Source organism: Capra hircus, chromosome 14 (genome assembly GCF_001704415.2).
Source record: "Capra hircus breed San Clemente chromosome 14, ASM170441v1, whole genome shotgun sequence".
NCBI classification, from domain to species: Eukaryota; Metazoa; Chordata; class Mammalia; order Artiodactyla; family Bovidae; genus Capra; species Capra hircus.
Genome location: NC_030821.1, coordinates 33,418,036 through 33,438,966, shown reverse-complemented (window position 1 = coordinate 33,438,966; position 20,931 = coordinate 33,418,036). Strand labels below are relative to the sequence as shown.

The window sequence follows — 20,931 nt, the reverse complement described above, 5'->3', positions numbered from 1 at the left end:
TTCATATTATCATTTACTAAAAAGCTACTCACAGTGATCATGATATTGTCATCTGTAGTCATTGTCATGTCCCTTCCCTGGTGGCTCAGATGGTAAAGAATCTGCCTGCAATGCAGGAGACCCAAGACTCGGAGGTCAAGAAGATCCAGGGGAAGGGAATGACAACCCTCTCCAGTATTCTTGCCTGGGAAATCCCACGGACGGTGGAGCCTGGAGGGCTACAGCCTTTGGTGTTGCAGAGTCAGACACGAGTGAGAAACTAACACTTTTTTTTCACTTATCCAAAGACCTCGGATATTTTGGGGAGAGGTGAATAAAATAGTTAGAGGTTTCAAATATTACCAATGTTCTCAATTTCTAAGTTGTGAATTTCTTGGGGCTCAAGAAATTCTCCTTATTCCCAGGAGTCTTACCTTGTTTATCTTACTGACTTAATTAGCTTTGACTATGAGTGTCCATGCTTCTCTTTCCAGACAGAGCTATCTCCAGAGTCTAGACTAGAGCAAATTGGAACAATTGCCCAGGGCTCTGCTCTGCTGGGGAAACCCAGCAGCTGGGGCTGCTGCAGCAGATTTGTGGTTGCTGGCTGGGAAGGAAGAAGGAGAGGGTGGGAGTTACTATGATAGAACACAATGATCAAAGACATTTATCACAGCTTTGTATAGAGCATTATCTATCCCCAACTGTTGACCACCCCAGGAAGACACAGTAACCTCAGGGTCTAAGCACTGCAAATAAATGACCTTGCCCATCATATACGAACAACCTTATTCCCCAAATTAGTTCAACCTTTATCAATGTTTATCTTCACAGTTGTAGTGAATGATTTAATATATGTCATAGTCAAAGGATCACTCTCTCATTCTATAGCGAAGACAAGAATTGCATGGTGTCATTTGAATTGCATTCTCGGGCCCCACCTCCATTCAATCGATGAGGCCCACTGGGCTTCCTAGGTGGCTCAGTGATAAAGAATCTGCCTGCCAATGCAGGAGATGTGGGTTCGACCTCTGGGTCAGCAAGATCCCCTGGAAAAAGAAATAGCAACCCAATTCAGTATTCTTGCTTGGGAAATCTTATAGACAGAGGAGTCTGGCAGGCTACAGTCTGTGGGGTCGAAAACATTACTTAGTAACTAAACAACAGCAGCATCAAGATACATTTGTACTTTTTAAAAAAGCACCCAAGCTAATTTAGGAAGTACTTAATTAGACCATAAAATCTACAAGGTAGGTGAGGGCATGTCAGCTCATTTCTGCCTGGGACACTCACACCTAACACGTCTGCCATATCACAGTTACGCCGCATACATTTGTTTAACTTTTTGAATTATAATTTATTGAATTAAAGGACTCTGCTACACCCTCAGTTACAAAGAAGATTTTATCAATCAGAATCCAGGAAGATAACACGAGGGATACTCAAAGAAAAATTTGAAAAGTATTTAATGAGCAATCATTTAAAAGCTATGGGCAGAGTTTGCTGCTGCCGCCGCCAAGTTGCTTCAGTAGTGTCCGACTCTGTGCGACCCCTTAGAAGACAGCCCACCAGGCTCCCCTGTCCCTGGGATTCTCCAGGCAAGAACACTGGAGTGGGTTGCCATTTCCTTCTCCAATGCATGAAAGTGAAAAGTGAAAGTGAAGTCGCTCAGTCATGCCTGACTCTTAGCAACCCCATGGACTGCAGCCCACGAGGCTCCTCCATCCATGGGATTTTCCAGGCAAGAGTACTGGAGTGGGGTGCCATTGTCTTCTCCGATGGGCAGAGTTTAAGGATCTAAAAAGAGATGATGAAACATCCAGGGCCTAAAACCCACCAGAAGTGGTAACCCCTGGGCCTAAAATCACAAGCAATCAGAGTGGGAAGGCTCTTTACCAGAACACTACAGGACTGTATCCATGGTACAGGGGCTGCCAGGCAGGAGAGAGTCAAAAGAATAAGGACCCTGATTGTCTCTGCTCTCATTTCCTTGAGTTGATGGTGTCATTGGTCATATCCCTCCAGAATCCAGATGGCAAGGAAGCCCAGGGGGATGGAGTGGTCTGCTTCTCATGGTATAGAGCACAGAAAAAGTGAAGGGTTGCTGCTTTCCAGAAGTGGATCATCTTCTGTCTTCTGAGCAGCATACAAGTTAGTTCTGAAGAACACAGTTCGGAGTCAAAATGATACTTCTCATTGGATTATTTGTCCATGACTTCATGGATGTCTATAGACCAGGCCCTTCAAATTGTCTAGATACACCAAGGATGAATCAATTGTGTGAACACCAAGATGGAATATTAACTAATGGAAGTTTTCATCTACCAGATGGGGGCTTCCCTGGTGGCTCAGCTGGTAAAGAATCCACCTGCAATGCGGGAGACCTGGGTTTGATCCCTGGGTTGGGAAGATCTTCTGGAGAAGGGAAAGGCTACCCACTCCAATATTCTGGCCTGGAGAATTTCATGGACTGTATAGTCCATGGGGCTGCAAAGACTCAGACACAACTGAACAACTTTCACTCACTTTCACATACTCATAGACACATGCACATGTACACACACATGCACATATGCTCACTCACACTTCCATGGGATTCATGTAACCATGTGAAACATGATCCCTGTGAGAACCTCGATGTTTGACTCTTTTACCCCAATTAAGTAACACATAAGTGTTTGATAATTTAATATCTGCAAAATTAATAGCTATTGGTAGATTTGATGTATATTAAAATGATTCAATATTTTTATGTTATACAATAAAGAGAAAAAAATACTGTTAATGCTTAAATAGTTTATCTCTACCTCACTTTTATAGCTTTCCTAATGTATGCTTATAACTTCTAAAATGACAAATAATCTCTTCCCATCTAAAAAATTCTCAGCTTTCAACTTCATTTTCTATACCCCAACATTTTAATGCCTAGGATTTAGTTAAAGACAATTTAATTCACTATTTTTAGAGCAACATAGAATTATGAATCCAAAGTTAACGATAATGAGGACAACATTTCAGAAGAGGACAAACGTCTTCTCTGATACAATGCCAAAAATATGCTGCCGAGATGAAGACCACCCTGAAGCTTCAGTTGGCACATAATACATCAGACCATATGTATTAAGGGAAAAAAGAACAGAAAGAAAGGAAGAAAAGGCCACATGGAGCATTTGAAACTCGCACTCCATAGTGCGTTTCTAAGTAAAATGTAAAGAGCCTGTTCCAACCTCCAAATTCAGTTTAACAGATGTTACTGAATACCTACGATCTGATGGTCTTCTGCCCTCAAGAGTCTTACAGTTTAAGGGGTGGTTAGGTCAACAAACATCATATGAGTCACCATGATGAGTTACTACCTAGAGAGAGAAGCAAGTCCCATCGAAGCTTACTTCCTGCATTGCTGATTGTCATTTGGAATTTGGGAAAGCTTCAAGCAAAAGGTAGGATCTGAGTTTGATCTTGGAAGAAGAGAAGGTGTTCAGCATGGAGGGCTAGCAGGAAAGGGTCCCTCAAAGTCTTCTGGGTAGAAGGTGGTACTAAGGATAAAACAAGCATTTGAAATGTCAGATGGATCTGGGGAAGGGCTCGATCAGTGGGTCAGGGGGGCATGGAAGAACGGAGTGAAGAATGAGGCCGGAAAAGTGTTCAGGACTGGGTTATGAGAACATGAATGCCCTCAGCCCCACCAGTGTTATTCTTTTGGCAGTTGGGAGTCCTGGAATTTTTGTCATGAGGAATAAAAAATGCTGAGGGGAGGTGATCTGATGTGCTAGCTCTGTATAATAATGAATAGAGGGTGAGAGAGAAGGAGGAAAGGCTCCAAGGGATGTCTTGGGAGAGAGAATGATGTTTTAATTTGGGAAGAGTCCATGTGGATGGAATAAAGGCAGTAAGAGGTACAAAAGCCTTTAGAAAGGGAACAATGGGAAGACTGGGTAACTGATTGGATGTGGGGCCTGTGGGGTGGGTATTGCCAAAGATGTCAAATGTCTGAGGTTTCTGGTCAGGATGACTCATGCCTTTAACAGAGGTAGGGTTTGTCTATTTCCTTCATCCTTCCATGTTGTCTCTTGTTCATAGCCTCTTCTTCCTAAATTGTGATATTTGACATGTATCCTACCATTCAGATTCACAAGTTTGAATGTCCAGTGGAATATTTCCATCTGATATTTAGGCAAAATTTGGTGTTGGGCTTATGTATATACAACTTAGAATATTAATTGCACAAAATTGGATGAGTGAATGGGATGAAAAAGTGTTACAGCAGAAGATCTGAGAGCAGAAGTTAGAAATATGGAGAAAATTGGAAAACACCTAGTTTTCAGGGTCAGATAGTGAATCTGGGTTCATTCAGATGCAAACTTCTCTCTGATGTGAGAGAAGGGAAGTGAGTCCAGCTGTTTCCCGCACCGGGTGGGTTTGGATAGAGTGCTGAGCTAGCCTATATTATTCTATTTTCAATCCAATGGATAGTATACAGTTGGACATTCATAAAAACTAATGAAAAAGCAAGAAATGTCGTTATTATTCTCAGGCACCCAGGCAGGGATTGTGTGTGTGTGTGTGTGTGTGTTCATGTGCATGTATGCAGGCTGTGTATGTGTGCGTGTCCACACCTCAGAAATTTGTTTCCTCTTTTAATTAAATAAAGCCCATGTTTGTTGGCTTTTAGGGTGGGCTGCAAGGCCCATCTGTTTAACTAGGCAGTTGACTGATATTGCAGGGGGAGGATTGGCAAATGTTTAAGTGTGAATTTGAAAACCAGATATAGGCTATTTAAAGCTGAATTTATCTTTAATAAATTCACCCAGAGGTGTTCAGAAATAGGTAGTTTGGAAAATGATCATAATTTGCACATAAGAGGGGTTTTTTTTTTTTCTTTTTTTTTTTTAAAGGTTGAGTGGTGTGTGATTGCAAGAAGAAAGGGACTCTGGGAAGTTCACCCTTGATACACACATTGTTGCTTCAGTCTCAGTCTGAAGGAGGGCCGCCTGTTTCCATAATTGCTTCTGATATGCTGGGAGGCAAAATGGTCTTCCATTTCCTATGATATAGTACGGAGTTGAGAGCAAATAATACATAAATATTTTCTTGATAGTATGTGGTAAAGCAGTTGGCATTTAGGACCAAGGGTTGTCAATCTTTGAGGTTTCTGAAAGGAATTGCAATTTATGACGTGTTAGAGTAAACAGTTGGATTACATTTCTGAAATACGTGTTCCATCAGGTAAAATCATTGTGATTACAGGAACGGGGACTGTAAGTAAGTTATGTGCTAAAAGGTTGAAAATGTAAGACAAGTATGTTTATGCTTAACTACTAATCCCTCTTTGCATCTCTGATGAATAAACTACAAGAAAAGGTGGGAAAGGAATGTTTAAAATAAAAAAGTGTATTATGTAATTTTGGTAAATAAATAAACATTAATACAACTCAAGGAATTATTTCACCAGTGGTCCAGCCTTGAGAGAAAATTCCAGAATTCAAAGAATTAAGGAAGATCATAAAAAAGTTATTTTACTTGGAAGTTATTCCTTTTGTTTGCTTTTTAAAATTTCTCTTAATTTCTTCTTTATTTTCTGGTGCACCCTTCAAAAAGCCAGGTTGTCATTTTAACATCCAGGCTCCATTATTCAGAAATGCATTGCGTATAAAAGAAGAGAATGGTTTTAAGAGCTTTGCATATGTTTGACAGCAGAAGATAATAAATGTAAATAAATCTTTAATATTTCCCCTAATTCAGTTTGTGCCATGCAAATGTCAGGACTATAAAAACAAATCAACAAACATTTGAAGGAAAACAATATACATAACTTATTTTATATATTAAAAACAACTGTCAAACAATTATGACCTCATGTATTAGCTGGTTGTTTTGAAATATTCCTACTAGAATTAAAAAATGCTAATGCTTCGAGGGCCTTTGAGCTTAAACATATTGTGTCAATCAAGAGCATATGTAATATATCTAAACCATGAGGTAAAAATTTTCTTCATAAACTATTTCATAAATAAATAAGTAATTTGCTTGAAAAAGTTTACAAAAAATATTTGTGCTTTTATTAAGTTCTCTACAGATCTTTTGTGGTTAATATAAATGGATTGATACAGACAGTATTTTGATCTGCTGTATATTCCAACTCAAAATACTAAAAGAACATGAAGAGATTCTTCATTTCTCAGGCAAACTTCAGCAAAATTGAGTCCGTGAAACTTCATTCATTACATTTTTAAGTGACCATGAATTTGTTGGCTTAGTACCTGAGTGTAACTTTATCCTTTCAATTAAAGGACATAATTCACCCTCAGACCTTCGGCTTTAACTTTTTATATAATATATAATTTGGGGTACACTTAATGGTCAAAAATTTTATTATTACAGGTGGAAAAACACCAGCCATCTCAAGGGTTTTGTGCTTGCAAAAGCGTGTAATTTTATTTTTTAACCAATTTAATCAATGATTGTTTCATGTGAGTAAATTTACAATCTTGAGGATTGCCTTAGATTTGAGGGTGACAGAGAGGAAGATCACGTCCCCTTTTAAAATACCATTTAAATCTTGGGGAGCAGACGGAGATTAGGAACTAGTGATAGATTGTACTATTTAACTTTGCTGGTAGGATGCTATAGCCTCAGCTTTTTATCAGTTCCAAACCAGCCTCAGCAGTTTTAGGTGGTATTAACCCTTTAAATACAAATGGTTTTACTATTTAGATACGTGTTTCAAAATTTACTCTATCTAATATTTTCAGTTAGTCATGGCTAAAGAATGTTTCACTCAGATCTTTTTTTTACCCCTGAATAAAAATGCTTTTCACTGTGCCAGTGCATATTTCCATAAAAGTTGGTAAGCTAATTTATGGCTTAAAAAAGAAAATAAAATTCTATATTTAATATATGCATTTTTTTTACAGTGGAAATTGGTGGTGGACAGTATTAAATGACTCTAGTGTGGAAATATGCAGGTGGTCATTAGTAGGTGACTATGAGATTTACTGAAGAGTTTGATATGAATTTTCCCTGCAAGCAAGACCATATATAAATCTCACTCTTTTTCCAAATCCGTTTAAATTGATGATAACATATGAATAACTCCATGCATATGAGATTCATCGTCTTCTCACTGCTCTAGAGATACACTGTTTACTTCACTGTAGAACTGTGTTTTGACTCTTTTACCTGACTAGTTTCTACTGCAAAAGTGCTGTTGTTTATCTGCTCATAAAGAAGTGTATGGGACACAATTGTGGAACAAAAGTGTTACAGAATGGATTCATGTTATCTGTCTGCCTAGTTGTATTAAGCAGAAATGAAGACCTTACAGGAAAAGTTCTAAAGAGCACATATTTTTAAAAAATGATTGTTTTTTTCACTTCTGATAATGTTTTGATAATATGCTCATCTTTTCTCTGAGAAGATGCGAGAATCATTTAGTGAAAAATATTTTGGAGGAAATTACTTCATCCTCAACTCACAGATTCATGAACCGTACCCCTCTAAAACTCTAATTTTAATCATTTTGTAGTTTGGAGAAGGAAAGATGTTTTTTCTTGTAGCACAAAATTAGCTTAAACTGACTTTCACTAGAGGAAAAACACGCCAAAGTCACCCCACTGAAGAAAATGAAGTCCAAATGGCTAAGAAATATTTCTTTAGTTTTTAGCACCTACTATACTTCAAATCCTGTCTTGATCTTGTTATGCATTGTTGATCTTTAGAAGTTCAAGAAAAGAAAAAAAAAAAACCCTCTCTCGATTCAGTTACTTCATGTTGAATTTTATTTAACAATGAGAGTATCTGAAGATGCGAATTGGTAAAAAGAATGTCATGCTTAATTCGGAATCCCTTATCTGCTTCTAAACCCCCAAAGAGCAGCAGGTATTAATCTTGCTGCATTTGAATAATGTCCCCATTTTATCTATTTTGTCCTACCCCCTTTAGGCACCCATTGAGCTTGCTAGCTTCTCTCCAGCTCAGAAAACCATAGCAACCTCAGTCCGCACTTCTCCAACTCAGGATAGAGTTCAAGTTGTTCCCCTCCAAGCCCTCTGGCCATCATACGCAAGGCAAACCCTGACCACCGACTAGGTGTCCTAAGACTTGCACGTCCTAGGAAAAGGGCGGGGGAGGGGCCACACACACACACACACACACACACACACGATCCTCCGCTGTTTAATTGGGAGCGAGAAGGAAAGTAGCAACCGAAAAGGTAAACACTTTTAGAGTTCTTTTGATTGTTCAGGAGAGCATCTTCGAGTGTTTGGGGACTATCGGTTGGGCTGCCCTGCACCGGCCCCCACCTGTCCACACCCCCCCCCCCGCCACTCCCCAGGGTAGGTCCTTGTCTTTATCACATTATCCCTAAAGCTTGCGGATTTTTCCTCCTTTTCCAGCCCGCACGTTCCCACATGGGGGGTGGGGGAGGAGGAGGGGGGAGAGGCGGGGCGGGAAGGTAGCTGGGTCCCTGCACCGCGCAGCGCTCATTCGCGGCGCTCCGACTCGGGCGAAGTTCTCGCGCAGCCGGCTGGTCGCGGCCGGGGCCGGTCCGGGCGGGCGGGCGGCGGCGGCGGGTGCTCGGAGCCGGGCGGGGCGGCGGCGGCGGCGGCGCGGGGACGCGCGCTGTCTCTTTAAGGGAGCTTGGTCTGGGGTGGCGCTTTCCTCCGCGAAGGCTCCTTTGATATTAATAGTGTTGGTGTCTTGAAACTGACGTAATGCGCGGAGACTGAGGTCCTGACAAGCGATAACATTTCTGATAAAGACCCGATCTCACTGCAATCTCAAGCGTCCTCTTTTTTGGTGCTGCTCCTTTCTCCAGACCTCGCGTCCTCTCCATCGCTCTCTCGCCTATTTTTTTTTTTTTAAACAAAAAACAACACCCCCGCCCCCTCCCCTCTCCCACCCGGCACCGGGCACATCCTTGCTCTATTTCCTTTCTCTTTCTCTCTCTCTCTCTCTCTTTTTTTATAAGGGGGGGGGGAGGGAAGGGAAAGGGGGGGAGGCAGGAAAGACCTTTTCTTCCCCCCCCTCCAATAATCCAAGATCAACTCTGCAAACAACGAAGACGGTTCATGGCTCTGGCCGCCGCGCCACCATCTTTCGGGCTGCCGAGGGTGTTCTTGACGATTAATCAACAGGTAAGGAGGGGAGGCCCGGGCGGGCCGCGGGGCCGGGGGCCGCGGGAAGCTTGGGGGGCGCTGGAGCCCCTCTGCCAGGCCCGCGGAGCCGCGACGCGAGTGCTGCGCCCGCGCGTGTGTGCGCAAAATGTGGGCGATCGCGAGCGGGGAGCCCTGGGAATTAAAAGTGACTTTCTTTGAAAAAAAAAAAAAAAAGAGCAGAGGGAGAGTGTGCAGAAAGCCAAGCTCAGGCTTCTCGGGTTTCACATACATTTTCTTTCTTCCTTTTTTGCGCGTGTGATTTCTTTCTTTCTTTCTTTCTTCCCTTCTGCTCTCCACCCCCCCCACCCCCCCTTTTTCGTGGGTCTGAGGCATCTGAGTCTTAGAAACGACAGACTTCAAACTGCAGTAGCCCTTGGAGTCAGGAGGGTCAAGTTCAGCCGCCGGGGAGGAGGAAAAACAAATCCCCATTTGCCAAAAAAAGAAGTTTCAGGCCGGTGCCCCCTCCCCCTCGCAGCCCCACTCCCCCCTCGCTGTCTCTTTCTGGCTGATTTTAATTCTCTCCTACCGGGAGCAGCGGAGGAGCTGGGGGTGGTTGGACCCGAGGGGCCGCCGCCACCGCAAGTTTTCCGGGGCTCCTGACAAGCGGGGAGCAGGTTAGGCGCCGGCATGCAGAGTAGTAAGTTGGGCGAACTCGGGAGGGTCGGAAGGGTCTCAGAGAGGGGCCTTCGTGTGGCCCCCCAAAGTGGGAAAACAGCCCAGGACTGGCGCTGTCTTTGAAGAGTTTGCAAAGCCAGGCTTCAAACTTTTTTTCCCCTTAAAGGCCCAGCTGGGCTGGAGGTGGAGGGTGTCGCATCCCTCGGTGCCCCCGCCCCTGCGCGGCTCAGGGCAGCCGGGCCGAGGGGTCTGTGCCCTGTCCGTGCCATGTGGCAGGCCTCGCCGCCGGGGCGCTTCCGTAGGGGCCGAGGAAGGGGCAGACTTCCTCTGCGGTGCGGATGATGCGCCCTGGGTCGCGGGTCAGCGGACACTGGCCGGTGATGAAATGCCTGACAGCGGTGGGACATCCAGGCAGCCGGGCGCTTCGCCTTCTGTCCAGTTCCTGTTTGGGTTCTAGAGAGACGCATCTTTGAAAGGCCAAGGCAAACACCGCTGTCCCTTCAAATAACTCCAAGGTTATGAGACCCCATGAATAATTTGAGGGTGAGGCGGCGGTGGGAGCCGTTTGAAGTGCAAAGCTGTTTTTGTGGCTGGGAAAGCTTTTTTTTTGTTGTTGTTAGTACCTGTGTGAGCTGGTGGTGTTTCCCCCTTTTCCCCAAGGAAGTCAGTTACTGTTTTATGGCCCCAAGACTCTAAAGCAATTTAAGTTAGAGGGCTAGAGGGACTGGTGGGTTTCAGAGGGAAATCTTGGACGTAATATTAGATGTTAGGTCTCGCTTTACTTCCTCATATCTTTTTAGGCCTCAGAATTGAGTCTTTGAAAGTTTTTTGAGTGAGAGCGATGAAGCTTAATGATGAATCAAAATTATAGTAGCGTATTCATCCTTATCCTATTTTGGAAATCACGGCTAGAGTTTTAAGTGAGGTAAGTGAAGTGAGAAGCTTAGCGGAGACGTTCAAATCGCAGACCAGTTAGGCCGATTCATGCAACTTTTGGAGATTCATTGAACTTTTGGACATTCATTGAACTTGCGTAAACGCACCAGGTGAACAGGAAAGGGACTGAGAGCGACACTTAAGTACAAAGGGAAAATACAGATAGGGCCCGGGACGAAATTACCCAAAAATGCTTACTCTAGGCCTGGTCGTTGGCTGAAACTGTGATTGTCCAAAGCAAAAATAAACTAGGAAGCTTCCAACCACTTTTTCGAGTTTTCCAGCTCTTAGGTTAAAACCTATGGATCTTGGCTGGCATCATGTTACTTTTCCTGCTGGTTTTAGGAAAAGTTGATCATTTAGAAAAGCCTGCCAGAGTTAAAAATGCAAGGGGCAGCGAAGAAAAAGTCATGAGGGCGGCCAGTTCTTGACGTGGACAAAATGAGAATGAAAGTTCCTGAGCTCACTGTTGTCAAGTTTCTGACATGCTACTCATTTGCTTAGACCGCTTTCTCAGATATTCCACCAGTTAATATATAAAAGCTAACTAGCTCTAAAACGGTGTGGGCTTTTTTTCTTTCCCTTCCTATGCCAGGGTTGTGAATAAATACAGGGTTTGTATGGGAAGATGAAGCGTTTCCTGTAAGTTGTGATGCTGACAGGACAGTCTGGAAATGATACCAACATTTGAAGGATTTTTTTTTTTTTTACCTTTAAGTGAAAGTTTATTAATGATGTGCTTAATCTTAACAAGTCAAACATATGGGCCTTAGAGCTTCTCTGTCCTTAGATTTCATAACTTCCTTTTAAAGCTGTACCCTTGAATGGAAACATCTCTAGATCGATTTGTATACTGGGCCACCAACGTGCTAAAGTTTGATAACGATTTCTGGATATTAGTAACGTGAAAATAAAATTCCTAAAGGGGAAAGAGAGTTTTGGTGCCAGCATTCGGACTTGATTTCTCTAAATGTAAGGCATTCCCGGTCTTTATTAATACTCTCTTGGCAAAGTATTACTTAGCATCGGCGAGCTGATGTTTATGGCTTCCTGATCTATCTGTTATATGTTAGGATATGTGTGTGCAGAATGCTTTTCCACATGTAGTAACGAAGTCGGACACTCTCCCAATAAACAGTGAAACATAGCAAGTTCCTCACAAAAAAGTTAGTCACTCTTTTGAATTTCCAGGGTCTTTGCTGCTTTTTAGATTTGGTCCTTTGTCTCTTAAAGGTAATATTAAAAGAAGAAGAGTATCATCGTGGCTGGGAAGTTTGGCTTGATTTTAGAGCTCAGTGTTTTGAAGAGTGAGATTTTAAAGGATTTTATAACATCCTCATACTTGCTTAAAAATAGGTTAGAATCCATATGAGAGTGCTAGTCATAAGTGAGTTACACATGGTCCTACCGTATTTTCAGTATTATTTTTGCTTTTCTTTTAAGTCACGTACCACTCCTGAGTTTACTCTCATTTCCACAGGATAGGTCTCGCTACACACAAGGAAAACTTCATTCATAAGGAAAACCTTCAAAGCAGGGAGGTGAATGCATCTGTGGAAAAGCTGCTTTTTAAGATTCTAGTATTTCAGTGATGTTTCTATTGTTGTTATTATTATTTTTGGTGTGTGTGTGTGTGTGTGTGTGTGTGTATCTTGTGGAGAGAGCTAGCCAGGGAGAAGAAATGCAGAAGAAATAAAATTTGCAATTAATGATCTGTACATTTGTGGTAAGTTTTAATAAACTCTTGTCTTATCTTCTTTTTTGAAGTAAATAAACATTATTGAGAGTTTTCAGAGGCTTGCAGCAGATTGTTTTTGAGCTGAAACTTTATTTTGAATTTGCAATTAACACAGATATAGATAACCAGCCTTTAAGTGTTCCTTATAATACATGTGTGTAAGACTTTTTCCCCTTCAGTATCCCTTTGATAATAATAATATAACGGCACTATGCTATTATGTGTACCAGACTTTAATAAAGTTAGGGGCAGGTGTTTATAATTGATTTAAAGGGGAAATTATTATTTTTGCAGTAAGTGATGCACTGAAAATGACTGATGCACATTAAAACATATTCTCATTAAGATAGTCTCTGTGTGTAAAATGCAGCTATTCATTCAACAGGCTGACAACTTTCCACTTGGTATTTGCCTTTGCTTAATTTAGTTTCCGCAGGACAGTCAGTGTGGTAGTTTGCATCTGTTTTTGGCAGGCACAGAAAACTATAAACTCAGACAGTCCTGTCCCAAATATTGCAGCTCACAAGTTACAATCAATTTGATAAAAACAGGCAAGTTTTATGGACTTGCTTTTCTGTTGTTCATCCTTGGTCAAGCTTCCAGGTAACAGAGGTTTCTTTCTCTTCCCCTGTTTTGCTGGTTTTCAGTACTAATAGCCTTGATAACTAATTCTGAGTCTTGTTTACTCATTTAGCTTCCTTATTTATTGCTGATTGAAATTTGGGGAAATTAATGACGGCATGTCTAGACTTGGTTTTACTTTGTCTATCTATGTGATAACTGCGTTCATCTTTTGATCCCACCATAGAGAAAGAACTGAATTCTTTGTTACTAGTCTAGTTATGATTTATGAAATTGGAAGGTCCCCCTTAGATAAAATATGAAGAAACTCTTACAGCCTTTATCAAGTAGAAATTTAGTCTGATTCTCTCATCACAGATAGAGAATACTAATGCACTCTGCAATTTTTATGTTAAAAAAATTGAGGAGACTTTTTAAATTATTTATCTCCTAAAAGCTTTAACCAGTAGGTAAAGGAAATATTTTAAAATACCAAGTGGTGTTTTATACACTGTTCAGTAGCAAAGAGTTTTGCGGAGGGAATAACCACTTTTAAAAATTTATCCTCGGGTGTTAGTAGGTCCTAGGCTGTTTATTTATATAGGATGTTCTATCACTTACATATGACCTTTATAAATAATGTCTTTAATGTTGCTATTATGGTAACCTTTAGAGTTGTCCCATCACTCAGTGGTTCTCAGATTCCTGAAAACTGAATTTGTTGGCTTTTGATTTGGTTCTCTGATGGGTATAATAATGTAGAACTTGGTTTAGGTTAGAAAGAGAGCATTGGGTTTAAGGATACCCCTTTGCTGAATTTGCAGAAGGATCTGTGGATGAAAATGATTTGAATTGTTAAGAGTTAGATAAATAAGCCTAGATGGTCACTGCAGCTGCAGTAGCTGTTATAGGAGCAATGTCTACTTTTTATCGTTAAACTTTTTTTTTCTCCTAAGAGCACAAATCCAGGTAGCAAAAATGAAGATAAAATTATCTATGCCCTTCACATTTGAAGCATCAGTGGAAATCATTTTCTGACTCAAAGCTGTGATTGAAATACAAGTAGCATTGAAATACCCCAAAGAAAGACATGAAAGATAACACTTTCTGTTGCTAAGTACATTTCATTAAAAATGAGAAAGAAAACTTTTAATTTTTAAAATGTTTCTAGCTCTTTAAAAACCTGCAGTAAATACTTTACAAGTGGCTAGACACCTTCCCTGGTGGTTTAGTTTATACAAGCAGGAAACTTTCTCTCCTACTCTTTCTCTCTCTCTTTCTTGTTTTCTTTAAACCAACTGACGTAATGCCAAACTTTGCTTTAAAAGAACAGACAGAAGTAATTGGTAGCTTTTAACTTTTAATAATGTTCTGGATTGGTTTTAGTGGCCAAAATGCCATTAAAAAAAAAAAAAAAAGTTCAAGTAAGAACGGGCTTGTGGCCTGAGGAAGAAAGGCTCTGTTGATGCAGTTATTTTTATTCTGTTTTTCAATCTGTTATTAAAAATCTTTCCTGCTGAGCCCTGTTGGATTTCTCCAATTGCTCTCTGTGATGGATGGTGCATTTCAGGTTACCATAACTTAAACAGTTTTTGGGTTTTTGGGGGAGAGCGGGTATTTGTATTGCGTTATTTCTTATTGGGGGGGAGGTGGAGAGTAAAACATTTGTTTTTGTTTAATTTGCGATGAATTAATTAAGATTATCAATGGCGACAGGTCAATGAATATGTTTATGTAAAGAATGCTACACCTGTTAGCAAGAGTCTGAAATGTGGAAGTTTCATTCTGACATTAATCATTTTTATGTGCAGTGGTAGGAAAATAGGTGAAACTTTACAAAAATATATTTTTATATTGAAAGCGTTAATTTTAAGGGTCAGTTTGTGTGGGCGGCTCTTTTTTTTCCCCTCACAATTTTAGGGGATAATTTTTAACCCTGTTATCACACAGTGTTTTTAGTTTCTTTTCTTTTTCTTTTTTTTTTCTTATAAAATAGTCATTTTCTCTCTTCCTGGCTTGTACAGGCAAACAACTTTCTCCAGTTTAGAGTTATCTTGGTGATGTTGGTTGACATCAGGGCAACTTCAGAAGCTAGCAAGTAGGAGAATCTTTTCAGAAGGCAAAAAGATTTGTAGCAGTTTTTCCTTCCTTGGAGAGACACTGCACCCAGAAATGAGGCCCTCCGCCCTATTTGGGGGGTCAGAAGTATCAAAATTTCTGATAGGGATTGTTCGTAAGGTTCAGATCTTACTGGTTACTTGTCTTGGTTTAAATCTTACGATTACCTGTCTTGGACTTTGCTTTTAACCCTAAATTTGTGCTGAGGTTCTATTTGCCCCCTTTTACACAGAATGTGTTTAAAAAATAATGCATACTGAAAATTAGGTATCTCGCAGATACCTTAAAATGTCTTTTAATTTGTAATTACCATTAAAAGCATCTTGTATATTCAGGGAAGTTAAAAGAATTCCCTGCATGAAAGTTTGACAGTTTTGATTTACCTTAACGTTTTTCTCAGTTTTTCTTATAACTATAGACTTCAGTTCAGATCAGAAACATTCTTTCTCTGCTAACCACTCCTTACCATAAGGATGTGTCAGGAGAAACCGTAGGAACTTAAACTATAACTTGTTCGCATCAGCAGAGCAAAAGTATCTTAACATGAATCTTGATTTGTTTTATTTTTTACAAAGTTTACAAATATATCTCTGTCATTACGGTTTTGTTGATTGAATGCTGGTTTATTACTGCAAAACAGAGGTAACAGTAATAAAGTTTTGCAAGAAGGGAAAAAAAAGGCAAAGGGAGGTATTTAGTGCTGCAGTCCTTTAATGTCAGTAGTTTGTTTACTGTTCAGTGTTGGGGAGGGGTTGGAGAGGCTTTGTGGAAGACGATACCAAAAAAAAAAAAAAAAAAATACATCAATTGCGCATATGATCCCCTCCCCTTAAGCTTTACTTAAACAATATGTTTCGGTTTTGCCTCAAACCATTCCGCACCACTTCTCCAAGAATCCACCAGTATCTTCCTTCCTGAGCGATTAAGGATGACACTTTCTGTTATATAATGAACTGCAGTATTGTTTGAACAAAGGTAACATTTTAATTTGTGTAATACTTTGGTTATTAGCAGTAGTATGTCTGTGATGTGAGAGGAAATCTAGCATTATATTTGCAAATGCTTGAAGTATCAGGGTAAGTTTCAATTACTGCTGATATGTGCGCATGCTCTCGCAGGTATGCTTTATGTATGTATATGTGCATGGGTAATACTAAGATACACCTTGAAGGTGGAATCCACTTTGCTAAACAATTAACTCTATACGTTAAACCATGAATCTTTTAAGGCATGACCTACCTTATAAAGTCTTGACGTTTGAAATAAGTGGAGTTTAAACATAATAAAGCCATCATGATCACAGTACTTATATCTACACTAAATTTACTAAGGAATTTAAGAAATGACACCAAAAAAAACCCTTATACAAAAATGCCATCTTTCGGTGTATTTTAAGAAATAGTTCTGCAGATAATTTTTTTTTAAGTCCCAAATTTTTATTGAGAGGAGCAGTTAAGTGACAGTGCTGTTCCTGAATATATCTTTTTATGCAATAGCACTTTATAGTTTACAATTCTGTCATCTTAAAACGTTATGTAGAAATAATATGGAACATGTAAAGACTTCGTACTATGATCCAATGCGTTTTTCCCTAGGGTGATGGATTCCGTGCGTCACCCAAATGTGATGCTATTTGCCAGGCTTGTAATACTGGTTTTGAGGGTTGCTGTATGTTCTATTTCATCAAGCAACACAATACAACAACTTCAGTATCTAGGTAATAGACACAGTCAAAATAAGTTCTGTAAAATGTTCTAAATACTTTTAAGTAAGTCAGAAGTTGACTTATATATTCACTGTATTTAACATAAATAAACAAATGACTGACACCATTAGCTATTTAAGGCTTCTGTAATAGTATTAGAGGGAAATATACAAGGGCCCATACTTTATTTTCTGATTTTTTCCCCTTTATTTGATAGAAGCATGGTTCTCTTATTTGCATTTATAATTGCTTTATCTGTTAATTATTTGTATTCATGATAGTGAGTAGTGTAGGATTATAAAGAATAATAAACATTTGTATTACATGTTTGTGTCCCACGCTTTAAAAAAAGCATTAATATTTTATTATTTAATTGAGTATTATAGTAACCAAGAATAAACCCAGTATAGGATGATAGATATACCACAAATGCTATTTAGACATTAAGTATATTTTTGCTGTAGAAAAAAAGAAACGAAAAAGATTTTTCTTTCAGAGTTTTTTTCCACTTGAATTTGGATAGAATTTATGAAAATTACAAATCAGCAAATATTTTTACTATAATGTATGTTTCTTGAGTAGATTCTACAGTGTGGCTTTCAGTGAATCTTGTGAATTACTAGTTCTGTTTCTCTGTATAGAAGCATGTATTATATCTGAGATCAGATACATCTATAAATAGTGTAAATATAGACGGCAGAAGTTAGTTTGTGGAATCTAATTTCTCTATTACATGATACACTTCATGTGCAAAGGGACCAAGCATTACTAATCTACTTCAGTTTTTTTTCTTCTGAGCTATGCACAAGTGCAGGGTATGATTTTGTGACTTCACGTTAACTTTGTGCGAGCGTACATGTACATGCACAGAGCTATATTCTCACTCGTATAGAATGTTTTTGCATTACAGGCACCGAATGGAATTTTAACATATTACATATTTTTTGAAATGACTTTAGTCTTTGTAATATCCACTTTAATTACCTAATGCATCCCAACACCTATTTGAGGGTTTATTTAATTAAAATTTTGGTTCTGAACTGGGGGGTAAGATTGGCCAGACAAATTAAAACAAACTTTTACATGTGACTTCTTTGTGATGTCAGTATTCACATATCCTTAGCTATGAAAGATGTAGATATAAACATATCAGCCTGTTTTATCTCTCAATACTATAATACTAAGAATTTCTGAACATACAAAAATTCCTAAAAGAGATTTTGGCATTTGTTCCTGCTTTACTTTGATACCATGAAATATTTTTGAGAAGAGAATCTAGGTCGTTCTAATATTTTAAAATACCATTCAACTGATGGAAATTAAGACTGGTGATTTATATATACACACACACATATATATATAATTTCTTATCAGGGCTCATGTTATTAAAGGTTCTCTATACATTTAAGTCTGATTATTGAATGATTAATAGTTCTTTACCAGTTATTTATAGATATACCCTTGAGACTGTTTAAACTTGTGTATTTTTCTATATTTAGCTGCTAAAATTTCGTTAATTAAATTATAAATTGAAAAACACAACTGATTATGTCTTATACTGTTTTTAACTTACTATTGGAAGTACAGTGTATTTTTTTTAAAAAGATTATTGCAAATTTTACTCCTCAGTTTTGCAAACTTAGGTACATTTTAGAAGCTAACTTTAGGTATAAGTGGCCAGTGTAAGCAATTACACATTTAAGTAATTATGGGTTAATATGAAACCTCATTTTCTGTAATTTATAAGCAGATAGTAAGGAGATGTTTCTCTTTTGCATTTAGAACGAATTTGCTTTACATTCATTGGATGCAAGATGTAGTAAATTACTTTAAGAAACTCGATGTCATCTAAACCTCAATCACAATAAACTGTTTATTTTACTCTCTGTCCCATCAGTGTTTATTCTACTTTGAAATGTCCCGTTCTTAAAGACAATTTATGTTGTTGAAAGAGTGCCCTCATTATTTACATTTTACTTTTTCTTTGTACTTTGATAAGCTTTAAGTAAGAAAGCTGTCGCTCAAGATTTCAAGCCAATAGTAAAAATCATAAAGTACACATTTTATGTGTAAATGTTTGTGCATGATCTTGCATGTTCACTTTGTCAGACATTTAACTCTTTACCGTTCCGCATATTTGTGTACACGCTGACACACCTGTCTTGTACTTGTTACTCCTAGCATAGTTCAGTAAATCATCATTAACATTTACTTAGGTGGGTACATGCTCGTCTCACTGCCTGAATAATTCCACTGGCAATGATAAAAATTAAGAAGTGAGACCAACGATGATTAGAAATGGAAAACAGAGTAGTAGATACTGGTGTAAGCAGATGTCCCTTCTTTTTGTTTTTCCCATTTTTGGTTCCTATTTAGAACGACTTGTAAGTATGTATATCTGAACAGAAGGTGGACTTGGATACTGCACAAGACCGTTATAACATAAGGAACTGTTGCTGTGGATGGCTTTACTTATTGATAGGTTTTTGACATGGAAGACTCTGACCTCGTTGCCTATGGTACTTGGGAAAGTTCGAGCAAGCCCACTGGGGCCCCACTCACCAGTCCCGGCTTTGCGTGACATAAAGCATCCTCCAGCTTCTGGTGTGCTACTGTGCTGTTTCCCTTCAGGAGTGGAGGCCCAGTAAGTTAATCTGGCGTTTGAAAGCAGAACTAGAATTTTTTCCTTTTTGAAAATCCTCTGGATGGTTTACAGAGGAGTAAGCAGAGATCACGGGTAGCGTGATGTTGTTCATCTCAGGTTGCTAAAGAAAATTATGCTGAGAGCAAGCATGCTTCCTCTGAATTTTTCTGCTATGGTTTATTACCATTTTTTTTTTTGTTTGTTTTTTTCCTCTTTGGGATTGAATATTTCAGGTTTTGGAGGAATAAAGATTTCTCCTTTCAGTGGAAAAAAATGAGCCAATTCTAGGGTTTTTGCTTCTATTCTTTATAATATTTATATTTTGGGGAGGGAGCTGCATAAAAAACAGAAGTTTATATACTGTAAACTAATAATTTGATTTTCTTGTTTGCTCTTGAGCAGGCCTTTGCCATTCCATTTCTATGAGGAAATACATCCAATGAAATTAAATAAAGTTTTGGTGTAATTTTTCAACAATTGTAATCACCAACTGTGACATATGTCTGGCAAAAAAAATAAGGCAGTTTAGTTACTTAGTGCTTCTACCCAGCTATGTATTCCAAGTTTATAAATATGAATTTGATCGTTTGATCATGGATGATTCTTGAAATGAATGTATCTTGATTCAGGGAAGAGAGTACTTAAATTATGCTCACCATCAATATGCTTTAGATTTGCAAGAAATAGATTGCCAAGCATCATGCTTTCAGCCCTTTGATATCTTTAGTAAAGAGTTTTACTTGTTTATGGTAGCTTATATTTAATAACATCATGCATAGACTGTTTAACATATTTGTGCCTTGAGCTGAAGTGAAGTTCAATAAATGACTGTATTTCCATCAGGGTTTGGAGGGTAATGAAGTGTTAGTAGCCATCTACTAAAAATGGTTCTGAGATTTGAAATTTGTAACTGATTTTTAGGAACCGTGGCACAAATATGATAATAGGTAGAAATATTCAGTGATCACCTTTTATAAAGTTAGTTCTGTCTTTCATGTCTAGGAAAATAGAGCAGTGAATATTTGCTTTCTGTATGTTTTGTCTCCAAGCAGAGGAAACTGACAGTTTTATGTTTTAAGTGCTGAAAGTTGTTCTTGGCTATGCAGCCCCTGAGTTAATCACTGAGATGTTAACTTGATTTTTTTTTGTCTTCAAAAAGTTTTCAAATTTAAAAACGAAATATGCTTCCATTATTTTCAAATTGACATCCTGCATTCTGGATTGGTTTTTAGAGAAATATTTTCCAAATTCTCTTGGATTGCTTGTAAGTTTGAAATATTGAGTTTTGTTTTTTTAAGCCTTTCAGAAAGGAGAGGAAATACTTTATCTTTTTAGAGTTTTCTACTTATAGAACCCTTTTTATCTCCCATAAAGTGCAAATTAATTTTGCATTCCTTTTTTATTCTTGTATGTGTGTGTTATCTTTTCAGAAACTCATTTTGAGGGCATCAGAAATTGAGCTTCCCTGCCATACCTT

At 38.8% G+C, this 20,931-nt stretch overlaps 1 protein-coding gene across 5 annotated transcripts in view; it reads left to right on the top strand.

Moving 5' to 3' along the window:
* The window catches only part of TRPS1 (transcriptional repressor GATA binding 1), a 281,676-nt gene continuing 268,517 nt past the window's right edge, over positions 7,773 to 20,931 (top strand). The window contains exon 1 of one of the 5 annotated variants that reach the window (XM_018058365.1): positions 7,773 to 8,191. Coding sequence is in view for 1 of the 5 variants with exons in the window: in XM_018058363.1 (XP_017913852.1) it covers positions 9,765 to 9,774 (10 nt within the window). In the remaining 4 variants the exon portion in view is untranslated. Of the gene's footprint in view, positions 8,192 to 8,688; positions 9,117 to 9,650; positions 9,775 to 20,931 lie in introns of those variants that run through there. The other 4 variants (XM_018058362.1, XM_018058364.1, XM_018058363.1 and 1 more) reach the window with 4 other exon arrangements.